Here is a 27,261-nt window from a genome sequence, read left to right on the forward strand (position 1 = left end):
CTGTTTCTATGCTGAATTTTAGCGAATATTAAGATGCATAAATTTATAAAACGTGATTTTTATAATTTCATACACATATGTTTAAAACTCTTACGCACATAAAATAGTTTTGAGTATACGAAAGCTTCAAAGTATCATATTTTGTAAATTACTTTTTTTAAAATTGAAATTGGCACTTTGAACTTTATAGAAAATTTGCTCACTTTAATTTTTCTATACTTTTATCTGATGAAGGTAGTTTTACAGTGTGAATCAAAACTAATTTCATTCCTTCTGTTAACACTAGGCCTTAGCAATAAAGATTTTTTAGTAAAATATCAGAAAGAAAACTAACAAACTATGATTTCAAAACATGAAATATGATTTCAAATTTTCTAAATTCAGACTTAAGAAAAAAAAACCGTCCTCATATCGTTCAAGTTTAGATTAGATTTAATTAAAATTAAGTGAAATCTATTTTGAAACGGACATCGTAGTATTGAGTCGTGGGTCAGATGACTAGAAGAACAATTGGAAAAGCACTTCTCATTCCAGGCTTGCATAACCTACCTACAGGAGTACTTGATTGTAAGTAAGCCTTTATACATTTTCATCTTCTCTTACACAATGAAACAACAAGAAAATAATATAATGTGAAGATATTATTTTCGTATATTAGAAGACATAATAAGCGCAGAAATATTCGCATACATGTTTGACTCACACATTTTTAACGATCCCTCAGTCATTATACAGTGTAGATATTAGATGGAATTTGAACTCGAAATTTCTGATTTTCAATCTTTAAATTTTATCACCAGCTTACCATGGATTTCTCAATTCATTACATATTTTATCATTCGAATTTAAGAAAGGTTTCGAGAGCATGATTTTGGAACAGAGACTTTTAGAATGAAAGCATAAGATTCGTAAAGTATACAGGTCTGGAACTTATTAGATTTGCCACCGAAGGTTAAATTATTACTGATCTGGCGTCAAAATTCGATTCAATTCAGCTCAATTATATTAATGTCCGTTTTAAAGCAATACTTGGGCTATTTTAAATCTCGGTCAGAACCTTGGGAGATACATGAGCTGGCACCCCTTTCCTAACTTCCGCAACTCACCAACGGGAGGGCATTTAGTGCCGAAGGATTTAATGTGCACCAGACGCACTTTCACGGCGGTTGTTCAGTGGAATCAGGTCTCGAAGTTGAAACCCTCCGATTCCGAAGCCAAGATGTTATTTATTACCAGTCCACCGCAGCGGCTTCGACTTTAGGAGTAAAGATGAAAGCTCTTGTATCGTTTACGGCTTCTGACCACAGCTCAAAATCTCAGGAATCGTCTGGAAATAGTGCTTGTGAAGCTATTGATGGAATTTTTATATAATTAAAATTAAATCAATAATGACAAAGGAAAAGAATTAATGATTCAGCCAGAAACTTTTTATTCAAATAGATTCTGAAAACGACATTCCAAAGTATTTCCAGCTCTCTCGAGCTTAATAAAGCAAACTCTTCCAACGAAGCAAAATCGTTTTTGTTCTGAACTTTTCATTATGCGCGGAGTACTTGTAACTGCAAACGATCCTTGAGGAGTGTGTTGAGAAGCTGCCAGACAAGCTCGTCCCGTAACGGCTTTTATCGAAATGCACAGGTTCTCCGTGACTCTTTTATGAAACACTGCACGCTATCCGTTCTTTTCTGAAAAGTTCTTTTTTGTTTTTTTTGTTTTGTTAGCGGATTTGAATGGGATAAAAGAAGGAGATTTTGTGGGATGTTCCTTATAATATGGATTTAGAACAGGAATGAAGTTGTGAAGGGGATGCTCTTTATAATATGGATGAGGAACATCCATAAGAATTTTATGGGATGTTCCTTATATGTAATAGGAACAAAGTTGTGAAATAGTGAAATGATGGGAAAATGAAACTAACGAGATTGGTAAAACTAATGGACCGAAACTTACTCGCATTCTTTCCAATTACAGTTATTACCCCTTAAGTTAAATAATGTGGATTTTTATCAAGGCTGTAAATGCTTTCAGTATTCAGATTTTATTTCAATCAGTGCTCATTTTTTTATTGTCTCTCTAGAATTTTGTGACTCGTAATATAGTGAGGTAAAATGAGTATACATTTCGGACATCTTTTTTTTCGTTTGAATAAAGTCAAATGCGATTTATTATAACACTTGCCAAATAACACATGTAATAGAATTTATTTATTGTAACACATGCCAAATAACACATGTAACAGAATTTATTTATTGTAACATATGCCAAATAACGCATGTAACAGAATTTATTTATTGTAACACATGCCAAATAACGCATGTAACAGAATTTATTTATTGTAACACATGCCAAATAACGCATGTAACAGAATTTAATTATTGTAACACATGCCAAATAACGCATGTAACAGAATTTATTTATTGTAACACATGCCAAATAACACATGTAACACAATTTAGTTATTGTAACGTATGCCAAATAACACATGTAACAGAATTTAGTTATTGTAACACATGCCAAATAACACATGTAACAGAATTTAGTTATTGTAACACATGCCAAATAACACATGTAACAGAATTTAGTTATTGTAACACATGCCAAATAACACATGTAACAGAATTTAGTTATTGTAACGTATGCCAAATAACACATGTATCACAATTTAGTTATTGTAACACATGTAACAGAATTTAGTTATTGTAACACATGCCAAATAACACATGTAACAGAATTTAGTTATTGTAACACATGCCAAATAACACATGTAACAGAATTTAGTTATTGTAACACATGCCAAATAACACATGTAACACAATTTAGTTATTGTAACGTATGCCAAATAACACATGTAACACAATTTAGTTATTGTAACACATGCCAAATAACACATGTAACAGAATTTAGTTATTGTAACACATGCCAAATAACACATGTAACAGAATTTATTTATTGTAACACATGCCAAATAACACATGTAACAGAATTTAGTTATTGTAACACATGCCAAATAACACATGTAACACAATTTAGTTATTGTAACACATGCCAAATAACACATGTAACAGAATTTAGTTATTGTAACACATGCCAAATAACACATGTAACACAATTTAGTTATTGTAACACATGCCAAATAACACATGTAACACAATTTAGTTATTGTAACACATGCCAAATAACACATGTAACACAATTTAGTTATTGTAACACATGCCAAATAACACATGTATCACAATTTGGTTATTGCAACACAATTCATTTATTGTCACATGCCAAATTTATTTACATAAATTATGCATCTTTGAATTGTCTTGTTTGATGCATACGAGTATGTAGAGAGGCAGACGACTCACCCGTTGATGCATTAAGCTCAAAATGTGATGGCGATTTGCACTCCAGATGATGATACTCTGGATTTTTTTTAAATTTATATGCTCTTTGCGTTTTGTAATCGTGTTCACTTGAATTCGAACAGACAACTTCCTGCTGACGAATTTCTTTCAAAATTTGACAAAAATTTACACATTTGGTTCATAAGTCCAAGCGCGGCATTTCGTCCATCTATTTTGAATTATTTCTGATCTCTTGCATTCATAGACAGACATGATTCCAATAATACGTTTTTTTTTTCGAATTCAGAGAGGTGTGAAACATTGGGTTTCATAAAATCTCGAATTCGAATTTTCGACATTAACTATACTTTCTTTTTGTTTATTGCAACGAACAGGTACCAAATATACGTGTGTAATAATAATTTTATTATGTATTTAGATATTTGAAAAGGTTGTCATATCCAGCCCTGGCCCATATATAAGAGATTTATAATAAAGTGGAAATGTAGTCATCTTCTGTTTATCGAAGTGTCTCGTACGACTTGAAGTAAGATCTAGGGTTGAAGCCTGAGTTGTTTTTTTTTTATGTGAAGGTCTATAGTTTGGCTCCTATATATGAGAACCAAAATATAAAAGGAGTTCCTTAAAGCCAAACTGGTTTGAATTCATTTTCAATTGGAAGAAAATTAAAAAATAAATCTTCATTATCTCACTCCAATCGCCGAGAGCTATTCTCTGTAAATGCGTACATTGATCAAACAGTGTGTGAATGCTGATGCTTCGAAGCAATACTAAGATCTAACAAATGATCTCAATCTGATTCATGATCCTGAAATCATGCCATATCTTAAACTATGAGGCAACTGGTGGTACTATGATTTAATATTGCTACTCTTTCTTTGACATTGTGTCGTCATTAGTCTTATTTCTAATTAATTTGATAATTTTTTTCTGACACGACAACTCAATAACGCAGATTATCTTTAAAAATTTAAAACCCGAAAAGTTAGAATGGTTACAAAAATTTTTAATGGAGTAAATTCAGGCTTACACATCAATGATAACGCATATGTTTTTGAAATCCAGTGTGTATGATAAAACAGGGCGTGGAATAACATCGTTAAACAACATATGGCTAAATAACAGATTACGTGTTTGGATGTGACTGGCAACAGTGTGGTTTATTTTGATTCAACAATATTCTTTGTTTCGCTTTGAATAGAAGTATTTATCTCTACTAACGATATGGATGAATGTGTATGTGTGTGTGTGTACGTTGGCGCTTTGTAGGCCACATAGTTTGATCTATAGCTATGAAATTCGGCGCTATAAATATATCCTGGACGTTGGGAATGTGCTCATCGGAATGGTTTTATTGCAATTTTAATTAAAAATGAATCAAAATGCTCGGTTTTTCACGATAATTTTCGAAAATATAATTGAATAAAAATAAATTTTATACCATTTCAAAATTTAATAAAATTACCTTTTTAATAATATTAGTTTAATAGGCATGTAAATGTTTCCTAAATGTTTAACACTAGATTACATTATTGGATTGAAGTTCAAACCGTTTTCATCATTTCATCAAACATTTAATCATCTGATTTTATTTCATTATTGAAAGCTATAGAAGAAGGTTGTTGGTTAATATCTGTGTAATTTATCTTTGTAATATTTACAAGTCAAGTACCATAGCAAAGTTTTTAGATGAATCTGATACTTTCATGATAAAGTTTAGATGAATCTGATACTTTCATGTTAAAGCTTAGATGAATCTGATACTTTCATGAAAAAGCTTAGACGAATCTGATACTTTCATGTTAAAGCTTAGATGAATCTGATACTTTCATGAAAAAGCTTAGATGAATCTGATACTTTCATGATAAAGCTTAGATGAATCTGATACTTGCGTTTTTAATAGTGCTATGATATTATGGACTGTCTCCATCAGAACGATTCACATTCACAATAAATGAAACTCAAGATATGAGTCAGTTTGGCGGAACCGTGGATATGAAGTTAAGTATAAATGATTTATCTGAAATCAAATGTAACCAATCAAATGTTCCCGATGAATCAGCTGGTAGCTTGAGATAACCAATCAGTTAATTTTTTTGGGGGGGAGGGCATTGCCATAGTTTTTCTGAATTTTTAAAACATGAAATGTTTTTATGTCGGTATTGGTAAACGGCGTACTTCTAAAGGTTGCTTTACAACGCTGTCCCTTTTATGGCACGAAAAGTAGTTAACTGTCATCGTTCTATTTCATTCGTTCAGCAAAAATAATTCACAGATTATTATAAAATTTATTATTTGATTCGAACGATAAAAATTGAATAGATGTTACTGAAAAAAAAAGAGTAGAAAAACCCATTCAATTATTTTGTGACAAAATTAATTTTTAATAATCTATCGGATGGTTATAACGTATTTGTTTTATATTTATGCATGTTGGATCGGATGTTTTTGCATTATGAAGGTGACCTTGTACGGACTGTTTAGAGATCTGGAATTAACAGCGCCCATCTCACCTCTTAGGGTCTTTTGAGTAAAACTGAGTAGCTAAACTCATTTTTCCAACGTTTTTCCTCACCTCATAGGGTCGTTTGAGCAAAACTGAGTAGCTAAACTCATTTTTCCAACGTTTTTCCATTAGGTTCCACAATAATTCAGATAGAGTAGAAGTGTTTAAGCAACGGCACTCAGGAAAACTATCCATGTCAAGCATCAGCACTCATAGTTCATGATTATAAAACATATTCACGAAATCTTGAGTCTGTCTGGCATTCGATTTCTCAACTCGTATTGCAACATTTTGTGTTAAGATAACACAGTTTGCTCGTACAAGAAGGTAAGTCGTGGATACAAATCATGGTAACAGCAGACACAGAAAGCGGCTCGCATTAAATTTCTGAAATAGCGTCATGACTTGTTAAGCTTTTTTTTAACATAAACCAATAACGAAAAATTTATTTTTATGTAAAAAGGTGTTGTTGACAGTAACGTTCTCCAATTTATTGTCTCAATAGCTCTCGAAAATAATTTTAAAGGTAATTATTCATTAGTATTAAATAATTATTTTATAATTATTTATTTTACCATGATCATTTACTAATTTATCCTAAAATTCTCCAAATAATGCATTCTTATAACTACATATAAATACAATTAAAAATGAGAATCTTGTAAAACATTTCATTTGTTTAAATTTTAAAAGAAAATAACTAAATTTTATAAAATCCCTTTTATGAAATGGCAATAAAATCTCATACATGCTTTGATTTTATTTCTTGAAGTTGATTAAATATAGCAAGTTCAAGAAACACATTTGATGGTTTGAAATATTTTTTTTATTAATTTGAAGAATTATGTCACATTTTTCTACAATAATAATAATAAATTCTAAATATTTCCCTAATCATACCTCATCCCCCTCCAACAATAAAAACTGTCAGTGGGTCCCACATTCTAACATTTTATGATATGCTATGTTTGAAATATTCTTTACAACATCCCTGGTTGTATTTGAAAGTTATTTCAGCTTCTTGGACATTTCTGCATTCAGTGGAAAAAATAAAACATTCTGATGTTTTCCAATACTTCCGACTTTCGATTTGTTCCTCGAATAAAATTTTCCAGTTTTCTTGACTTTGGTTTCAGGATGTCGTATAGTAAAGAAAGCAACATTTGAAAGGAAATGTATCTAGAGTTCACTTCTACAATAATTCACAGGATAGAAAAACAACTCCTTTTTCTTCTTTCATAGGTTATGTTTCTGTTTTTCAGCATTATTTTATATATGAAGACAAATATCTTGAAATCCGTTCTTCTTTTATACAGATACAGAGTTCCGCTTTTTGGTCATGATATTCGAAATAAAAAATTAGATGTCTTGAATTTTTTAGAGGTCATTGACTTTCCTCTGTACGATTCAACTTTTAAATATACAGGGTGTCCCAAAAAATGTATACACATTTTAGCAGCTGATAACTAAGTTATTTCTTCTTTCTTTACGGACTGAACCCATTGAACCGAGTGATGGCAGACAGACTTGAATTTGAAAAAAGGAAATTTATTCTAAAATGCTACTGGAAGTATGAAAATGCTGTAGAAGTGCAAAGACAATTTAAGAGGGAGTTTAACAAAGAACCACCTACACGAGTTACCATCACTCGAATTAGAGATAAATTTGAAGCTGATGGAACTGTTCAGGACGTCCATAAGAACCGTTCCGGAAGACCACGCACATCTACAAGCCCCAAGAAAGAAGAAAGATTACTGGAACTGTTTCAACGAAGTCCAAGAAAGACTTTGCGGCAAGTTAGTCGTGAGGTAGGCATTTCAAAATCATCTGCCCATCGTATCAATGGAGAAGCTACATTCCAAGATTAGTCCAGGCTCTTAATGACGATGATTCAGACCGAAGAGTACAGTATTGCGAGTGGTACTTGGAACGATGTAACGAAGATGCACACTTTCCCACAAAGATTGTGTGGAATGATGAGGACACATTCAAATTAAATGGTTCGATTAACAGACACAATTGCACCTACTGGGGACCTGAGAATCCACATGTTATGGTCGACCACCATGTTAATTTACCAGGAATTACAGTGTGGTGTGGCTTATCTTCAAGAGGATTAATTGGACCTTTCTTTTTTGACGCTACTGTGACTGGTCATGTTTACTTGAACTTGCTGCAACAGTCTGTCATACCAAGCATTAGAGAGGTCTTTGAACAAGATGAGTTTTATTTCCTGCAAGATGGGGCATTTCCACACTACCATCATGATGTTAAATTCTTTCTTGATGGGATCTTGCCAAACAGGTGGATTGGACGGAGAGGTTTTGTCGAATACCCTCCACGTTCACCAGACCTCACACCACTAGACTTCTTTTTATGGGGATACCTACAGGACAAAGTCTACGCACAGATACCTGCAACAGTTTTTCAATTGAGGGCAACCATTGAACATGAATGTACGAATATCCCAAGGGAATTGTTCCATCATATGTGCTATTCCATCGCTTTGCGTTATCAGCAGTGTCTGGAGCAGAACGGACATCAGTTTGAGAACATGCGATAACAAGACAATAGAATGATATTTGTAGAATCTTTTACATGTTGAAAATTATTCGAATTATAATAAACCCCAAATTTACAATTATTTAAAGTGTGTATACATTTTTTGGGACACCTATATACAGTTGTGATCAATGAAATCGAACCACTTACATTTTTTCTGTGAATATGTATTAGAAATTCCAACCAGGCAATTAAAATAATTCAAAAAATATTTGATCGGTTTTTAAGAGAAACTCATGATTAGATAAAGACTTTTATTTAAAGTGATTCCGTCAGCCTCATATATGAAATATGTCAAAATTCCAGAGAGTGCGTTTTCTTTGTTTACCATTGTATCATGTTTCATATTCAATTCATTTTTCTACTTAAGTATGTCTTAAAAACATGAAATTAACTATATTTTTTTCCACTATTAAATAACATATTGAATAAATTTTTAGAAAAAAAAATGAAAAAGAATTTATTAGAATCGAGTATTTATTCTTTCGAGGGATATATTCTTTCCAAGCCCTCCCCGAAAAAAATTATTGAACTATTTTATTGTTTCTTATTTATTTTTTAAGGGGAATTTTTCCAACATTCCCCTTCTCAAACAATGTCTAGGATTGGGAAAAGTAAGACTCTAGATCTTCTAGACGTCAAATGTACACAAATATTACACAATAGTCAGAATATCATTCAATATAGCATAGAATAGAATGATATTGTACAATGTCGTGCATCATATAGGATTACCTGGTGGTTAAATTTCGGAAAATATGGTAACTTTGGCTTAACACACTAATCGTCAGTTGAGTTGATAAATCTGCTTCCAACGGATAAGACAATTATATCCCAATTCTACCCTCATGTTATCCAATATTTCCAATACAAACATTTGATCAGAGATCGTAAGTTCCCTTTTTGCTTTTTGCAACAAGAATCTTAATTGCGATCGAGAGATCATTTCAAAAAGTATTGACATGATTCTTGTTAAACAATCTTGTTACATCTGGTCTGATTGTCAGTAGAATGCTCAAAATCTTGCGTTTGCATTGTTTAGAACGCCACTGATAAATATGCTTCCACTGTATATGGAAATCACATCGCAATTCTACCCTTATGTTATCCAATATTTCCAATACAAACTTTTGATCAGAGATCGTATTTTTGTATTCTGAAACAAGAATCTTAATTGCGATCGAGAGGATTACTTCAACAAGTATTGGCATAATCCCTGTTAGATAATCTCGTCACATCTGGTTACAACTCCTGAGGTGAAGAACATTGTATCTCGTGCAGAGCCTTTTTGTAGTGATGGATCTGCTTCAGGCACATTGCCAAACTGAGTTATTGATCGCCCCCACTTGGCATTCACTCTTGTTTTATGTGTAGAGGAAACGTGAGAAAGCATAGATTGTTAACTTTTGGACCGAAATGTGATCTCTTCGGCGAGAAAATTCTCTCGCGCTTGCCACATTGGGAAAAGGGTGCTTTCTTATTTTCACTCAGTGCTCCGAAAAGTTAGCACTTGGATTGGGAAACACTCACAGATTTGGAAAAAAATATCAGAAAGCATTCGGGAATTTTTACAATGTGTCAGAAAATGATTGTATTGGGTGAGACGCGTGTCCACTTCTCATTTACATTCATTGGTAATGTTTTTAAAGTGGTACCGAAGCTTAAATTAAAGTGAAAAAAATGCATTCATTTTGTAGAATGGTATACATAGAAAATATTCAGCATTTGAATTTAAATTTCATCATACAGAATTTCGACTTTCTCTCTTAAACAGCAAAAAACGACCTGTTATCTGTGTTAATATTAATGAATTTAATGTTCAATTTGGCAGAATTACCTAAAACGGTCAGATTAGATTAATATCCTGTTTTAAAGTTACCTGAAAACAATTTAGGTACAGACCTTGCAGATCTGAACTGTGATCAGATAAAGGCAAAGACACTCGAAATTCTCTTCAAACTTCCACTTCGATAAGATATAAATGTTTAACACAAATGTAAAACACCAACATTTGAAAATACTTTTAAGAATTATCTGTATCTTAAGAAGTATTTTGCTCCAAGTGCTCTATAAAAACAAAAATGATGAGAAAAAAGTTATAAAATCAGAGGAAGAATACATAAAATGACTCAATAAATTCAAAATTCTGCAACCATGACTTGGCTGTAGAATTGACCATATCTCTGAATTCTTATTATCGTGATTTTATCATTTGCGGAGATAAGAAATTCACAGATGAGCATGCACAAACAGTCCACTGTCATTCAGTGCGCGGTCTCTCAAAGTATTTGATACCTCATAGAAACCGGAAAAAGATTTATATCTTCTAAATGAATTAGATTTCGACATAAGATTACGCTCCTGTAAATTATGTTCCGATAAAAAATCTCAGTCGATGGTTCACGTGTATCATTTTTAATTCTGTGGTAATCGCTTGATGACGCGTGTGTTGCACGTCTTTGATGATTCTGTGACAAAAGCATCACGTCGTGCGTGGCACGTCTTTTCACTGCATGCGACTTAAACAGAACAACAGGATGAAAATTTGCAAATTCACTGTCAAAGTCTCCACACTGCTACGAAGTTTGCTTTCAACTTTATAATTAAATTTTGTATTTTCACTTAACCCACAATCGTAATCATTTTGTAGATATTCAGTGATATAATTTGACAGTCCTCCAACAACAAAATGACTTACTTATTTCTCCCCGGTTAGTGTGAAATTCGATCGAAACAGGCGGTTTCAAGCCCCTGCCACATATTATCGTTTGTCGCATGAAAACAAAAACTCATTAAAGCGGAAGAAAATTTGAATATGTTCTCCTGAGGGTTGATATCTACGGGGAAAAACCCATGAATAATGCACGGCAGGTAAGTACCGGAGGAGGAGGGGGGGGAGGGTAACTGGTCTTTTTGTCAACCACCAACTCCACTCTAAGACGTGAGGCACGCTTTTTATGCAAATAGGAAGCTTTTTCTACTTAATAACATGGCCAAATCCAAGAAATTTGTATCTTTTTGAATTCATTAAAAACATTTTTTTTATCCTTCCTCTACATGTTTGCTGTTATCTTGATATGCAATTTATGCGAACAAAATATTTGTAGTGGTTATTTGTTTTCAGTTCTGAAAATATAGACTTAGCAGAATGTTAAATTAGTTTGGAAGTACTTGGGGGGAAAAAAACTAAGGAAAAAGAAAACAGCTACAGGCTGAACTTAGTAGGCAAAGAAAATTAAAATAAAGTTCAGATGTTAAAACAGAAATAAACGGAAGTTTCTTTTCTTTTCTTTTCTTTTTTTTTATTCGATTATACTTTTCAAAATTATTTGCAATAATTTTACTGTTACAGTGTAACAAAATTTCTCATATTACTAAACTGATATTTTACTGCCAATATTCAAAGAAAAGATTTCTTTCACTAAATATCCATTAAGCAATATAGCTCTATCCAGAACAGTAAACAATAATACATCGAAATCCACTTCTGAATTGTCAGAAAACTAAAAACCTGTATCAAACTGGACAACTTTGCTGTCAAATCAATAGATGCATCACATATGGCCATTTTGAGGCAATTAAAAAGAACACTACACAAACATACACAGCGTACGGAAAGGTGTGAAACAGTGAGGGAAAAACTAACTTTTTACTATCTTGTTGTGATTTAGGGCAATTTACAAGTACGCTGACAGTTATCTGTCAGCGATTTAAGCCGAACTTTTTGTGTCTCTTGTTTTTTCAATAGTGCCAACTAGGGCCAAGAGTACGACTTAGCTACTTACACGTCACAACCCTTTTTACGGGGCGAATTTCATTCATGCGTTTCATTCACTCATCCACAGATCGTAATTTAGACCTGAATCAGAGAAAGATCATCTCTGAAACAGTAACCCCAGCAGTATTACTTTCGACATAGAGGACTTTGTGACCACGACAGATTTATACGTGCGCCAGCCATCACCACACACAGAGAGTCTTCGGCTGGCGGGATTCGAACTCACAAGCCAAGAGATATGAACCCAGCGTCCTGCCAACCAGGCTACCCCAACCGTACTTTCTTGTATACGAATTATAGAAAAAGTACTGTAATTGTTAAAAAAATTTGAGCTCGAGATTTTAACGAACTTCTACGTTTCAGATCTCTCTCAGTTCGAAAAACATATTTTTGGAATTATATTTATCTATCTGTGAATTCAATAACTCAAGAATGCTTTGAGCTAAACACTTGAAGTTTGATATATGAATTTTAGTCCACATTTATACATTTTCATCAAATTTTGAGCGAAATCCATTCAGAAGAAACCCGTCTCTTCTGGTACAAGTGAACTCGGAAACAACAAGATGTAAAAATCAAGGTAGAAAAAATTTGGTACATAAGTGTATCATATTAAATGTAGACCCAAATCTGTCGAAAAATTGTCTGTCTGTCAATTTGTACTTTCGCATGCATATAAAACACAATAACTTATAAATTGAATGACTTAAATCGATGAAAGTCGGTATGCGATCTTGTAACTTCAGCCGTAGTTCTGGGTCAAATTTTAGTTTCAATCAGCTGATAAAATGGCATCCAAAACATATATTCGCACTGTAGATTCAATAAAAATGATAGATTGAAGTCAAATATCTATATTTCGTACTTATTTTTCGCCAATACCATGCAGGGCATTCGCAGCTTTACTTAAAGACCAAAAATTTAAGCGGGTAGAGAAATAAGATCTTTTTTTGTAGGGTATGCGAGAAACTTTCGAGGAGACGTAGCATTATTACTACGAACATGGCCAATGAAATAAACTATTTAAAATTCAATTATTTTATAAAAATTTTTGGTAACTTTTATAAAAACTTACTGGTAACTTTTGTATTAAATACAATTTATTACATTTTACTTTTTGGGAAAGAACATCACATTTGGATTAAACAAAGCGCGACACGAGGACTTAATCAAGAATTTACCAAACACGTTCTGATTACTTAAATAATAATGAACGGAAAAAATATAGAATATTTCCCATGAAAGAGCACAAATATGCCACACTGGAAATGCGTTAAGAGAGACTTTCGAAATCAGAAATAGTCTTTAATCAAGAAGAAAACTCGAGCCATTAAATTTATGTCTGCTTGCAACAAAGATATCATGTGCTCACTTCACCCACGGCAAGGACATTGTTTCGAGGTTGCTTTGTTTTCGCAAGTCTGGCGATCTGCATGCATTCATCATTCCCTCTCTCGGACTCGACTTGGTGAGGATCGTTTGCAAGACGATGTCCGTCCTTGAGAAGAGCCCAGAAATCACCCTCTTGTTTTTAGCATATTCATAATGCGCGCAGAAGAAGCTGGAATTCTCAAGTTGTTGCGTTTTGTTAACGGTTCGAACCGAATTCGAGGTATATTTTGTGGACGAAAGAAAGCATTTCTGTAAAGGATAGCAGGTGTGCTCTAGATGCGAAGAATGTTTTGGTGTTTTGGGAGCTGCTGTTGCTACGAAAGTAAGAATTCCTTTCAACATTTTCATTTCATTAAAATTCACTTTTCAATTTTAAATCCGTTTCGGAGATGGTTCAGATGTCTGGAAATCCATGACGAGCCGAAATGAGGGCGTCGATTCCAAAGTGTTAACATGTACTGTTCGTTTCAGTATCCTGAGACTACCAGTTTTCGACGATTCTATTTCACTAAGGGGCGAGAAGCGGAATGATATGTGCATTTCTGGAATTTACTTTATTGTTAAATGTCCTCCTTTTATCTTTCCCCTCACCCCTATTTTGTCAAATTAAACCCATCCTATTGCATGTGCGAAAGCGCGGAGGGTTTTAGATTCCGTTGGCAAACAACAACAAGTAGTTGCTATTATTTATTCGAAAGCTCCACGTTTAAAAGAGGTAACGTATTCAAGATACGAATGCCGTCTGCAGGCTACTAAATATTAACTATGTAAACTATTAATATCAATATTGCAGAAGGGTTAGTGAGAACTGCCTATTGATGCAGCATTAAAGGAAGCACATATTGAATATCGGCGTTGCTCGTACATGAAACATGAATATATTACCTCTTGAAGCAAGAATCGTTCAAACAGAAGCCGCAACTTCCTCTTTCGAATTTTAGAATTTAGAATTTTTTCGAATTAAAGATTTTAGAATATTTTCGAATGAAGATATTCGTTTTCGCTTTCTGCGTTGCAAAGTGAGTAAAAAAAAAGCATTAATATCGATGTAGGAATTATAAATGTCAAATGATTTGAATGCTGAAAATGACTGTGATACAGAAAAATGCATTGATAAATTAATTTTTATATAATATATATAGTATGTGTGTATGAATGTATGTTGAACTTTTATAGCTTTAGAATGGGATTTTGCTGAAAAAATATTGTTGATTCTTGTATATGGAATGTCCACATGAGAAAATAAGCAACCGTGCCACCAGAAGTTAAAGTGATATACCAATCATTTTTATAATAATTATGAAAATTTTGAGTTTCTATATTTATACAACCAGCTGTAGTAATTAATAAAAGTTTAATGATTATTTAAAATAATTTTTTCTTTCATTGTTTTCATTTTAATTATGATACTTCTCCCATACACATCTGTACAATACAGAGTCATATAAGAGAATCGGAATTTAGCTCAATTATAATTGCTCAATTATATTCAAAATAATTAAAAAAAGTAATAAGTAAAAAGACTTTATTTTTCAAAATAATTTTTTTCTTTCATTGTTTTTTCTTTAATTATGATACTTCTCCCATACACATCTGTACAATACAGAATCATATAAGAGAATCGGAATTTAGCTCAATTATAATTCATCAATTATAATTGCTCAATTATATTCAAAATAATTAAAAAAGTAATAAGTAAAAAAAACTTTATTTTTCAAAATAGTTTTTTTCTGTCATTGTTTTCTCTTTAATTATGATACTTCTCCCATACACATCTGTACAATACAGAATCATATAAGAGAATCGGAATTTAGCTCAATTATAATTCATCAATTATAATTGCTCAATTATATTCAAAATAATTAAAAAAGTAATAAGTAAAAAAAACTTTATTTTTCAAAATAGTTTTTTTCTGTCATTGTTTTCTCTTTAATTATGATACTTCTCCCATACACATCTGTACAATACAGAGTCATATAAGAGAATCGGAATTTAGCTCAATTATAATTGCTCAATTATATTCAAAATAATTAAAAAAAGTAATAAGTAAAAAGACTTCATTTTTCAAAATAATTTTTTTTCTTTCATTGTTTTCTCTTTAATTATGATACTTCTCCCATACACATCTGTACAATACAGAATCATATAAGAGAATCGGAATTTAGCTCAATTATAATTCATCAATTATAATTGCTCAATTATATTCAAAATAATTAAAAAAGTAATAAGTAAAAAAAACTTTATTTTTCAAAATAGTTTTTTTCTGTCATTGTTTTCTCTTTAATTATGATACTTCTCCCATACACATCTGTACAATACAGAGTCATATAAGAGAATCGGAATTTAGCTCAATTATAATTGCTCAATTATATTCAAAATAATTAAAAAAAGTAATAAGTAAAAAGACTTTATTTTTCAAAATAATTTTTTTCTTTCATTGTTTTCATTTTAATTATGATACTTCTCCCATACACATCTGTACAATACAGAATCATATAAGAGAATCGGAATTTAGCTCAATTATAATTCATCAATTATAATTGCTCAATTATATTCAAAATAATTAAAAAAGTAATAAGTAAAAAAAACTTTATTTTTCAAAATAGTTTTTTTCTGTCATTGTTTTCTCTTTAATTATGATACTTCTCCCATACACATCTGTACAATACAGAGTCATATAAGAGAATCGGAATTTAGCTCAATTATAATTGCTCAATTATATTCAAAATAATTAAAAAAAGTAATAAGTAAAAAGACTTTATTTTTCAAAATAATTTTTTTTCTTTCATTGTTTTCTCTTTAATTATGATACTTCTCCCATACACATCTGTACAATACAGAATCATATAAGAGAATCGGAATTTAGCTCAATTATAATTCATCAATTATAATTGCTCAATTATATTCAAAATAATTAAAAAAAGTAATAAGTAAAAAGACTTTATTTTTCAAAATAATTTTTTTTCTTTCATTGTTTTCTCTTTAATTATGATACTTCTCCCATACACATCTGTACAATACAGAATCATATAAGAGAATCGGAATTTAGCTCAATTATAATTCATCAATTATAATTGCTCAATTATATTCAAAATAATTAAAAAAGTAATAAGTAAAAAAAACTTTATTTTTCAAAATAGTTTTTTTCTGTCATTGTTTTCTCTTTAATTATGATACTTCTCCCATACACATCTGTACAATACAGAATCATATAAGAGAATCGGAATTTAGCTCAATTATAATTCATCAATTATAATTGCTCAATTATATTCAAAATAATTAAAAAAAGTAATAAGTAAAAAACTTCATTTTTTAAAATAATTTTTTTCTTTCATTGTTTTCTCTTTAATTATGATACTTCTCCCATACACATCTGTACTATACAGAATCATATAAGAGAATCGGAATTTAGCTCAATTATAATTCATCAATTATAATTGCTCAATTATATTCAAAATAATTAAAAAAAGTAATAAGTAAAAAGACTTTATTTTTCAAAATAATTTTTTTCTTTCATTGTTTTCTCTTTAATTATGATACTTCTCCCATACACATCTGTACAATACAGAATCATATAAGAGAATCGGAATTTAGCTCAATTATAATTCATCAATTATAATTGCTCAATTATATTCAAAATAATTAAAAAAAGTAATAAGTAAAAAACTTTATTTTTCAAAATAATTTTTTTTGTAGTAGAGTAATATTCAAATATATTCTATTGGCGCTTCATTAAAATTTTCTTTGATGTAAATGTAATGCTTCAATCATTGATAATTGCTTTCATTTCGTTTATAACTGATTTAGTAAGTTCCTTATTATAATTCCTTATATACATTTATGTTTCTAGTATTTCTCGATTTCGGAAGCATCAAATCCAATAAACTTTGCTATTGAAAGAACATTCTCCTATCTTCATATTTAAAATAATATCAAAATCAACGAATCATTCCGTCAATATCAACCATTGCACCTATTTTGTCAATTTTTATTTTATATTAAGGCTTATAATCTAACTATCTATAGCTAAAATCAGAAAGGGATTAAACTGACCTGCCTAAGTATCTAGAACAGAATGAATGACCGTCATCGTAATAACAAGAGGCAATATGCTGAGACACTGAGACTATCCAAAAATATATCACTGGCCGAGGCAGAACCGCTCTCAAAAGAAGTATGTCCTGTCATCGGAGTGGAAGTAACTTGACATCGTCATTACTATGACACCAGGAGAACTAGAACGTTGGCACTGTAATCATGACTTCATTCTGTACGCGTGTCCGATGTCGCAACTACATGTCCGATGGGGGGTATAACCACTGAATGCTATCAATTACATCAATTAAATGTTAACGTTAAGCCATCAATTAAACATTAACAGAGTACTTCAACTTTAATAATTGGATCTATTTCGCCAATGTACAAGCCATGTTAACCTTTTCGCATAAGTTTAAATCTCCATTTTATTCATGTTTTTCAATCTTATTAAACAGCTAAAATGAAATTTTAAATGCTTATGAATTTGGAATTAATAATTTAATTGCCAGAAAAGCTAGACAAAAAGGTGAACACTCTAGCAGTTCATTCGTTTAAATACTTCAATTTTAAATACAACGGGCTAGTTTAATCATGTTCCAGCACAGGCAATAATTTGAAAAAGATAATTAGCCCAGAACACAGTTTAAAATATCACACTTTCTCAAAACTATTCAAGTGATTTAAAAAATGATAGAAGCCTTTTCTGTCCCGTTGTTTTAAATATCAGATTTTCTCAGACGACTTTTTTCTTAGAAGAATTCTTAAGCAAGTTCCAAAGCAGATATTTGTGGCGTTTCCTTTGGTTTATGAACGTACATTTCTCTGCCAAGCGCTTTCGACTCAATTAACTAGCTTATCTTTTCGCGTCAGAAACTGATTTAATTTTTTTATGGTAACAAATTAGTTCTTCTTTCTTAATCTGTCATAATCCAATGGTACACTAGTCTTTGTGCATGCTAAATAGTCGATAAAAATTATCTTCTCATTATTGTTAATTTATTTAAGTCTAGCAATTCTAGGCGCTCAAAAAAATATAAGGTTTAAACAATAAAAGCTTGGAGAAGGGTTGTCCCTTTCAACTGCTCAAAACTACGACATTCATCTTAAAATAACTCTGTTGTAGTTTCAAAATGGGATGCTCCTCTAATAGAAAACTAGTTACAATTACGATCCATTTTGAAACAATACGAGTGTGTTTGGGGGAGAATTCAACATTAAAAACTATGGTTAGACGGATAACACTTGAGTCGATACACTTTCAGAGTTTCCCATTGCCAGGAAAGCATTCGATTGGGCGTGCTTCTGGTTCTATGGTATAATATGGTTTACTCAATGATTCTATGGTATAATCAAATTTCGAATAAGCTACCGAAAATGGGCTAATAACTAAGTCACCACAAAGAGAAATAAATGAGGCAAATGAATTGTTTGAAGTGAATGAAACAAATGTTGTTTTTACCCAACATTTTTTAAGAAATCATATGAAAAATGATGCACTCCACTCTTCATTTTTGTTGGATCAAAGGAAAACAGTATTTTTGTTAAAATCTTATCATTAATTCATCACTAAATGAAACGATTATTTTATATAGTGATGAATTAACGATAAAATCTTAACCAAATCATGTCAGCCACTAATCACTGTTGCCAGTTTCAATTGCAATGACTTATTATATTGATTAATTTTTGAATGAATCATGCAAGAGCCGAACTTTTCAGCCGGGGAAAAACGATGACTGTTTCGTTTTCAAGTCTTTTGCTTTCTGTCACGGAAGCTCTGGAGGGGCGGTGTTTATTTTCCGCCCGGCTATCTGTTTCACTTCCGACAGTGAACGGGCTTTATCGTTTGCGCCAAACGATTTCCATCCGCGAGTGGGAGTGCCTCTCCGCCGGTGGGTGGTATCGATCGCCGGTGCAGAGTCCGCGAAAGCACCGTTTCTGGAAGACGCAAGTTCAAAGGGTCCGACTCGATGTGGTTCCCTTTTCAAGGGCAAGATCATGCCGCCCAAGGAGAAGCGAACCCGCTTCGCAATGACAGGTAGTCGTGCACGAGTTGAGTGGTTTGTTTTGAGAGGATGGCGTGTGTTTGTTTTGTTGAGTGCGGAACTGAAAGGATAGTTTATTATTTTTATTCCGCGCAATAAATTCTTTATAAAAATGATAGAACATTAACATTGTTATAAATTGCTTGTTTAAAGATAAAAATAATGAAACAAAAAATAATTAATTCATAAGATTTAAAATACAACCAATTATTTATTTCCATTTTTTTGAATAATATTTTTCAATTCGTCTAATACTTTTTTCGCATGATGTGAATTGAAAAATAATGAACTTCTTTTGTTTTTCTATTACAGTCGTATATCGTAAATTTAGACAATACTCTTAGTTATTTGAAAATGATGTAAACATTCTGTTAATATTATCGGTGATAAGGAATTGTCGTTGTTGACAGTGTTCTATTATTACCCATTAATTACGAATAATTCCTTATGAAAGTTTTCTATATTTGAATTTTATAAAAGTAAAATTTTATTTTAACTTTTGAAATAGGAATATTAATATTCGATAGTATACGATGAAATATTTAATTATGATTAGAAAAAAAAAATGCATGGAAACACGTAAGTTTTTGTTCACGGTTAAAAGTAATTTTTTTTTCAATTTCAAGCAAAAAGATTTAGCTACTCTATTCTATGAATTACGTAAAGTTAAAGTATCAAACTATTTTAATATTTTCATTGAAATTGTGAAGTTATAATGATTTTCAATTAAAAATGCATTTCCCCCCCCCCAAAGAATTGAATTGAATAACTTCAGATTTCGAAAGCATAAAATCAGAAGATAAAAGTTTTCAGTTTTCAGAACGATAAAATTTATTGATAATACCTAAATAATTTGTGAATTTAAATGACATAAATTTGTATTGTTATACAAATAATGAAACATTTTCATTTTGCATATCGAATAGAACAAGATTCCAATCTTAGAGATTCGCATTTTACTCCTGTTGCTATAGTATTTGAAGAGAAAAAATGTTATATATATCCTCACATTTTTTCAAATCCAAAGATTTTTTTAATTAAAGTAACCTTGGAAACAATTTAATTTTGTTTTGACAAAATGAATTTAATGAACGCACTATGAGAGGATATTTTTAATTTATTGAAATTTTTTAAGGAAATAATAATGAATGTAAACAATCATGGTAACGTTAAAAGGAAATTAATAATAATGCTTCAAGAAAAATTTTCTGCTAATTTTGTTTGTGAAAAAATTATCATTGATTTATATATATATATATATATATATATATATATATATATATATATATGCTCTTAAAGATCATTTGAAAAGTTAAAAATAAAGATTCTTCGAATGAGTGAATATGAATAGCATTATTTTCATAAACTTTAAAAATTTCTTCTATTAGAATAAAATTATGTCAAAATGAAATCTTAAATCAATATGAGTTGTTCGTGGTTTCTTCTCCCATACTAAAAGTATTTCTGAAGATTCGTTCCTTTCTATCTATTTTAATAGACTGAATACTATTTTAAATTACATGGTGTAAAAATAATTCAAAAGCTTTATAAAGCATACCGCTGGAACTCAGAATTGTGAAATTTGGGAAGTTGCTACTTTTTGAGTAGATTTGAACTAAGGAAGTTCTTCAAAATTCATATTTATTTTTATTTAAAAATGGATCAAAGTTTTAATGCTTTTCTACGCACAATTTAAAGGATGTTAAAGCAAAAAAAGCATTTTTAAACAGCTTTAAAATTCAAAAAATTAGCTTTTTAGATATCTAATTTATTTCTGTGGAATGTTTTTATATTTTCAATAAATATTTCACAGTTGATTTTAAACACTATTTTATTACAATTCATTTCCTTTACAGACATCATGCCACAAAAATAGTAAGACAGAAAATAATGATTTACCTCAGATATACTGTGTACGAAATCGAATAAACTTGCAGCCATTTTGAATGAATGTAAAAATTTCTGAAGAATATTTATCCTTTTTCCACAAAAATCGAGTAGATAAAAACTATAACAATAAGTAATTTGAGATAAGTTTATTAGGAAGCTGAAACACATGCAGTCATTTGAGGCTCAATCACCAACAGACTTTTTTGAAAAATTTAAATAATAAAAGAAAGTTACGAGAAACCTTACATAACGCGAAGGTGTAAAACGATTGCCTTTCTTTTTTTTCTTATTGCCACAGCGATTTTTTCTTTATCGCCACAGCGATTTTTTCTTTATCGCCACAGCGATAGGGATAATCTATTTAGCAATGATTGTTTGGATTCTTCACACGTGCGCTTGGGAGGTTGACTGCGGCTGTACCTGAATGTATGGAGATAAGCGTGAAGTATGTCATGTCGAAGTCGTAAATATTGATATGTGTTTCGAATATTTGTAATTGTTTTATTTTGCTGTTGGCGCTAGACGATGAAATGATCTGCATAAAATTAAATTAAACCGACATACGAAAGTGTTTTTAGCTGATAAAATGAAGGTATGTTGCATCTTTTTGTAAAGAATTGAAGTTTTATAATTTCTGTTATTACTTTACCTGTGTATATTTTCTTTTTTTCTTTAAATAATCAAGTATCTTCAATTTTTGAAATTCCTTTAAGAATATTTATTATGTGTTTTATTTTAGTAGAACATTCAAAATTGTTGTTTTTATAGAAAAAATATTCGCTTTGTGAAGAATACTTACAATTTATTTTACTTCACGTTTTAATTTACACTCGTAATATATGAAAATCATAAAACGAAGAACGAAGCAAATATTTTCCGAAATTCTGTTGTAATGTGAATTTTCTTCATTTTCAATTGATTTTTATGCTGTTCATTTAGCTATAATATGAAACTTAAATCCAAGATATTTTGAGATAATTTCGATTAACATTTTGCTTTTGATGGTAATATATACCCTTTTAAAATGGGAAGCAGAATAGAGCTTACACTGAAAAGAGCTTAGTTGAAATGAATTGAAGCTTCATGATAATATCGTGATATTACTCAAAGTGCATATAAATAACAATTTAAGACAATCATTCTCATTTTTTTAGTTGCTCACATGCTCACTTCCATGATATTAAGTAAATATATTTTTGCATTTTATATTTTTCATATAATTAAAAGTACAAAATCCATCTATCTAAATAATATAAAGATAGAGGAATTAAGGATAAATTATTATCATACTCCGATATTTCGAAATAGAGATCCGAATGTTTAAAAAATGTTTTTATAATAACCAAGATGTATATATAATAACTAAGTATTTATAATAACTAAGATTTATAAGATGGATGCTAATGATTTGTTTGCTCTTAAAAAACAAAAATTTAGAAACGTTGAATATATTTATATGTTTGATCTTTAAACTGATTTTATGAACTTTTCATCGATACTGTATTGCCTTTCTGTGATAGTCATTCATTGCTTTTTCCTCTGTTACTGTCATTTAAAAACTAAGATATTTCAATTCTAGATTTGTATTTATACTATTTTGAATAATGATTGTCTAGCAAAATTTATTTTCATATGAACATCAATTCTTGATATTTTTATTTCTATTATTCACTAAAATTTTTTGTTCCGTTGTGACTTAGTTTTACAATATCGCCTTGGACTTATGGGGTTTTCAGGCTTGATATCCGATTTCATACGTATTAGTGAGTGAAGGTTTCATCCACTAATGTAATATAACTTACCTGATTTTGAAATGGTGAAGTTTAAAAGACCTCTTTGTTAACATATCGCGTCTTGAAATGACGAGATTTGTCTCAGTCCATAGATGAACCCAGGAATTCTTAAATTTTAATATTTATTAATTGACGAATGACGTTCATAATAATCGAACTCTGAACTTAGATGTGGGATAAGTGTTTTATATACCTAGACTAATCATTAGGAGCATTCACATTTCCAGCATACTTTTTGAGCGTTTGCTCAAAGGTATTAGATACTTACATGTATTTTGATCATTTTTTCACTTTTAAAAGGCATTAATTGAGAATTGGTATAGTATATATGAAAATATTTTTCATCATTTTCTACAACTTTTTCCCATTTTCGTTCAAAAAGTCATGCAATTGGTTGTCTTCGAATTTTTTTGGTCCTCCAGGCCGTTCTTTGTCATTGACATCGACATCACCACAAGTTTCTAAAAGTGTCTGATGGGCTTCGGCAGCAGATTTCCTCAAATCAAACAGAAAAGCAATGAATGTCGAAAATGCAATTTGGAGCATTCTATGATTGGGATCTTTAGACACTGAATAATTCAATAATACTAATTGGGAAAACTTTCAAAATGAGAGCAATAAAGTAATAGTAAATTGGTATAACCCAAAACCATATATAGATATATATTTATAAATATATATATACATAGATACTTCTTGACATGTTTACCAATAGATGTCGCTGATTAAAATACAGGCAAGCACCTAATATTTTTGCTTGTGAATTAATACTTATTGGTGTAAGTGATAAAATGATTTAATATGGTAAATAAATATTTGTAATTTTTTATACGCATATTCAAATTCAGCAGCAATAAGCAGTTTTTTTTTATTTATTAATTGTTTTGCAATATTCAGTCAGACTCGCCATGTTTATAGCCTTGATTTTTTTTGCCATGCTGTTATTACAGGATTGGAGTCTTTTTTTTTTATCTGTGAAAAATATGATTCGTTATTGAAAATGTAACTGCCAAAAGTTTCAGAGCAATGCTATTTCGGAAACCTCACACAACCATAGTATACTAAACTTTTTCGTCAGTGCCTACTATCCAGTCCGAATTTCCATCATTCAGTGACCACACGTGAAGAAGAAGAGGTTTCAAATGCGTGTCTTTTATTTGTTTGCAGAACTTTTTACCGCATTACTTATAGGGAAATGATTGTTTGTTTTGCAATATTAGCTTCAATTTTTGAAGCAATAATATGACGTTTCGGGACGGACCTTGTAATTTTGAACCTCCAACAAATGAAGAGGATGACATCTGAGCTGACACCTTCTCTACACTCCCGGGCCGCATAAATTGAAGGGCGTTTGATTGCGACAGGCTTAATGAGCACGAAACCCGCTAACACGGTGGTTCTTGGGTGGAGTCGGGTTTCGATATTGGAACATGCAATTCTGAAGCCGAGATTTTACTCTCGGGTGAGGAGTGGAACTGGTGTGGAATGCTTGCAAATGACCAGATTAAGTGGATAAGAAAATTCCAATGAACGACCGTTTCAGACATTTATATTTTCATCAGTGTTCGAGGTCCTGTGACCAGTGAGTATTGGTAAAACATTGTATTAATATTTTCTCATCATAAAACGTTGTCGTTGTAATATTAATAGGTAAATTTAAATAAAAAATATTTTTTTTATATATTCTTATATAATAAAAAAAAGAAAGAAAAGAAAGAAAACCTGAATGCTTCTAATAATTTGACCCGGGAATGTTCATCTGAGGGTTTCAACTTGATAAAAACAGTTGTAGTATTGTTTAACATAAATCGAACAATCGCTTAGAAACCGCGCAAAGCTGCAGGCATGCATAAATTGTATTGTTGGGTAAAATGAATTTTAGAGTTTATTATATATCATGAACCACAATTCAGCTTCAGACAATGTGCTATTAGATATTATCACAGTTACGCTTATCGTGTGAATGTGAGACCAGGTAATTTGAATCCACTTCTTTACTGCAAGTGGTGACCTGGTGGTAAGGTCTCGATTTCGGAATCTGGGGGCTTCAGGTTCGAGACCCGATTCCACCGAAGAACCGTTGTGTAAGCGTTTGCCATTCCAAATCCTTCGGGGATAAACATCTTCCTGCTGATGTAGTGTGGAGGTTTCGAGAGGGACTGAAAGCTTAGGTGTCATCGTCGTCATCGGACCGCTGTTCAAAATACGAGGTCCGTCCCAAAATAGCCCTACTGTTGCTTTAAAAGGGATGTTAATATAACTAAATTAAACTAAACGTTTTACTTTAAGATCAAACTAAACTGGAATGTTGAAAAAAAGATCTTAATATGTTTTTAATAATACATTATTTGCCATTGCCTGCTGTGAAAAAGAGTTCATTACTACGTTTCCTTAATATTAGTTATGACTTCCTGGGCTATCAACATTGGCTGATTGCCAAATTACGAAAGGAAGAGTAAGTTTGTACTCGAATGTTTTAAAAATTCGTTAACACAAGCTACCAGCTGCTGCCACTTATTACTTTAGCAATTAGGGTTTATTGCCCTTAAATGGGACTCGGGTAAATTAAATTATGCAAAAAAAAAAAAAAAAGTGAAAAACCAATATTTATTAAAAAAAAGGTTTCAGCATTAATTAGCCTGTAAATATGTCTCGTTTTTTATTTTGTTTCTTTTGTTTATTAAGTCTACATATATGATTAAAAACTATTCCATTTATTGGGATAGTTGGTATTGAATAATTTTGTATCTAAATATGTCGGAAACTATGTAGGGACCTGACAATTTTCATACTGCCGAATAATTTCCCTTATTATTTTCGTCTTATTTCAGCGGAGTAAATTCTCAAGACAAGAGACCGACAAGCCAGATGCTTTCTCCTCATCATTCCATATTTTGCTGAATTAGTGAAGAGAGGCATAAAACCAACTTTTATGTTTTACCTTAAAGTGTCATAAAATTTATTTTTAATGTCTGCGCTCAGAAGCGCTAGACTCTGGAATGACTTTTTTTGAATTCGTCGCCGAGGTTATAAAGAAGCCTTTTCTAACCCTTTGGATCTAAATAAGAAATTTTGAGTGTGGACAAGAACCATCCGTTGTTTCCGAACCTTCAGCATTTATGGCCATAAAACTTTAAATAGCTCTTTTCCTTTTCCAATTTTGAATCTAAGTGCCTCTGGGGAACCCAGCTTAGGTTTCAAATTCACTTAGTATAAACAATTGTTGTTTGGAAAAGGAGTTTTTTCTTCTTGTTAAGAATCTTGGTAAAGTATTCAGCAAGAAGCTTCCTCTTTTCTTTGATAATTTCTTTCGTAGATTTTAACGCAACAGAAAGAAGGTAATTAGATAAGAATTTTCTGAAGCAAGTTCAGATTGCTTTGGGACGTTAGTAACTTGGCAACTTCTCGGTGCATATCCAAATAATCGTTTTAAAAATCAATCACCTATAGGAAGCTGATTAAACATTGTTCTTCAAAATAATCATACTATTTTTACAGATTAATAATTGTCTGTATTAAAAGGCCTTTATGAAGTTCCATACCTTCCATTCCACAGTGTTTATAATTGAAAACTGTTCAAAACAAATGCCGATAGCAGTTGAAATCCCGAAAAACGTCAAAAGGTGAACCGACAACAATGTATGCATGAAGTCCAATTTGTTATTTAAGCATAACAACTTGCCAATTTTTTTCATTCATTGGGATACACTTATCAAAAATACAAGTGACAAAAGTTGATTTTTACACTCCAACACTAGTAGTGTTGGGAAATCTCTAATTACTCTACAGCCCCGACCTTACCTCATGCGATATTTAGTCCTTTCTGGTTGATGTCTAAAAAAGAATTATGCGGTCACTAATTATAAATGTATGCTGAGGTCCAAATATTGGCGCTACGTCTTCT

At 31.3% G+C, this 27,261-nt stretch overlaps 1 protein-coding gene across 7 annotated transcripts in view; it reads left to right on the forward strand.

The window, feature by feature from the left end:
- LOC129971338 (multiple C2 and transmembrane domain-containing protein 1-like) overlaps positions 1–27,261 on the forward strand; it is a 386,350-nt gene that overhangs the window by 174,470 nt on the left and 184,619 nt on the right. Inside the window, exon 1 of one of the 7 annotated variants that reach the window (XM_056085002.1) lies at positions 13,720–13,913. The exons of 5 other annotated variants lie outside the window; for them this stretch is intronic. In XM_056085002.1, coding sequence (XP_055940977.1) covers positions 13,868–13,913 — 46 coding nt within the window. In that variant the 5' untranslated portion in view covers positions 13,720–13,867. Of the gene's footprint in view, positions 1–13,719; positions 13,914–19,547; positions 19,668–27,261 lie in introns of those variants that run through there. One more of the 7 variants, XM_056085003.1, reaches the window with a different exon arrangement.

This window comes from Argiope bruennichi, chromosome 6 (assembly GCF_947563725.1).
Source record: "Argiope bruennichi chromosome 6, qqArgBrue1.1, whole genome shotgun sequence".
NCBI classification, from domain to species: Eukaryota; Metazoa; Arthropoda; class Arachnida; order Araneae; family Araneidae; genus Argiope; species Argiope bruennichi.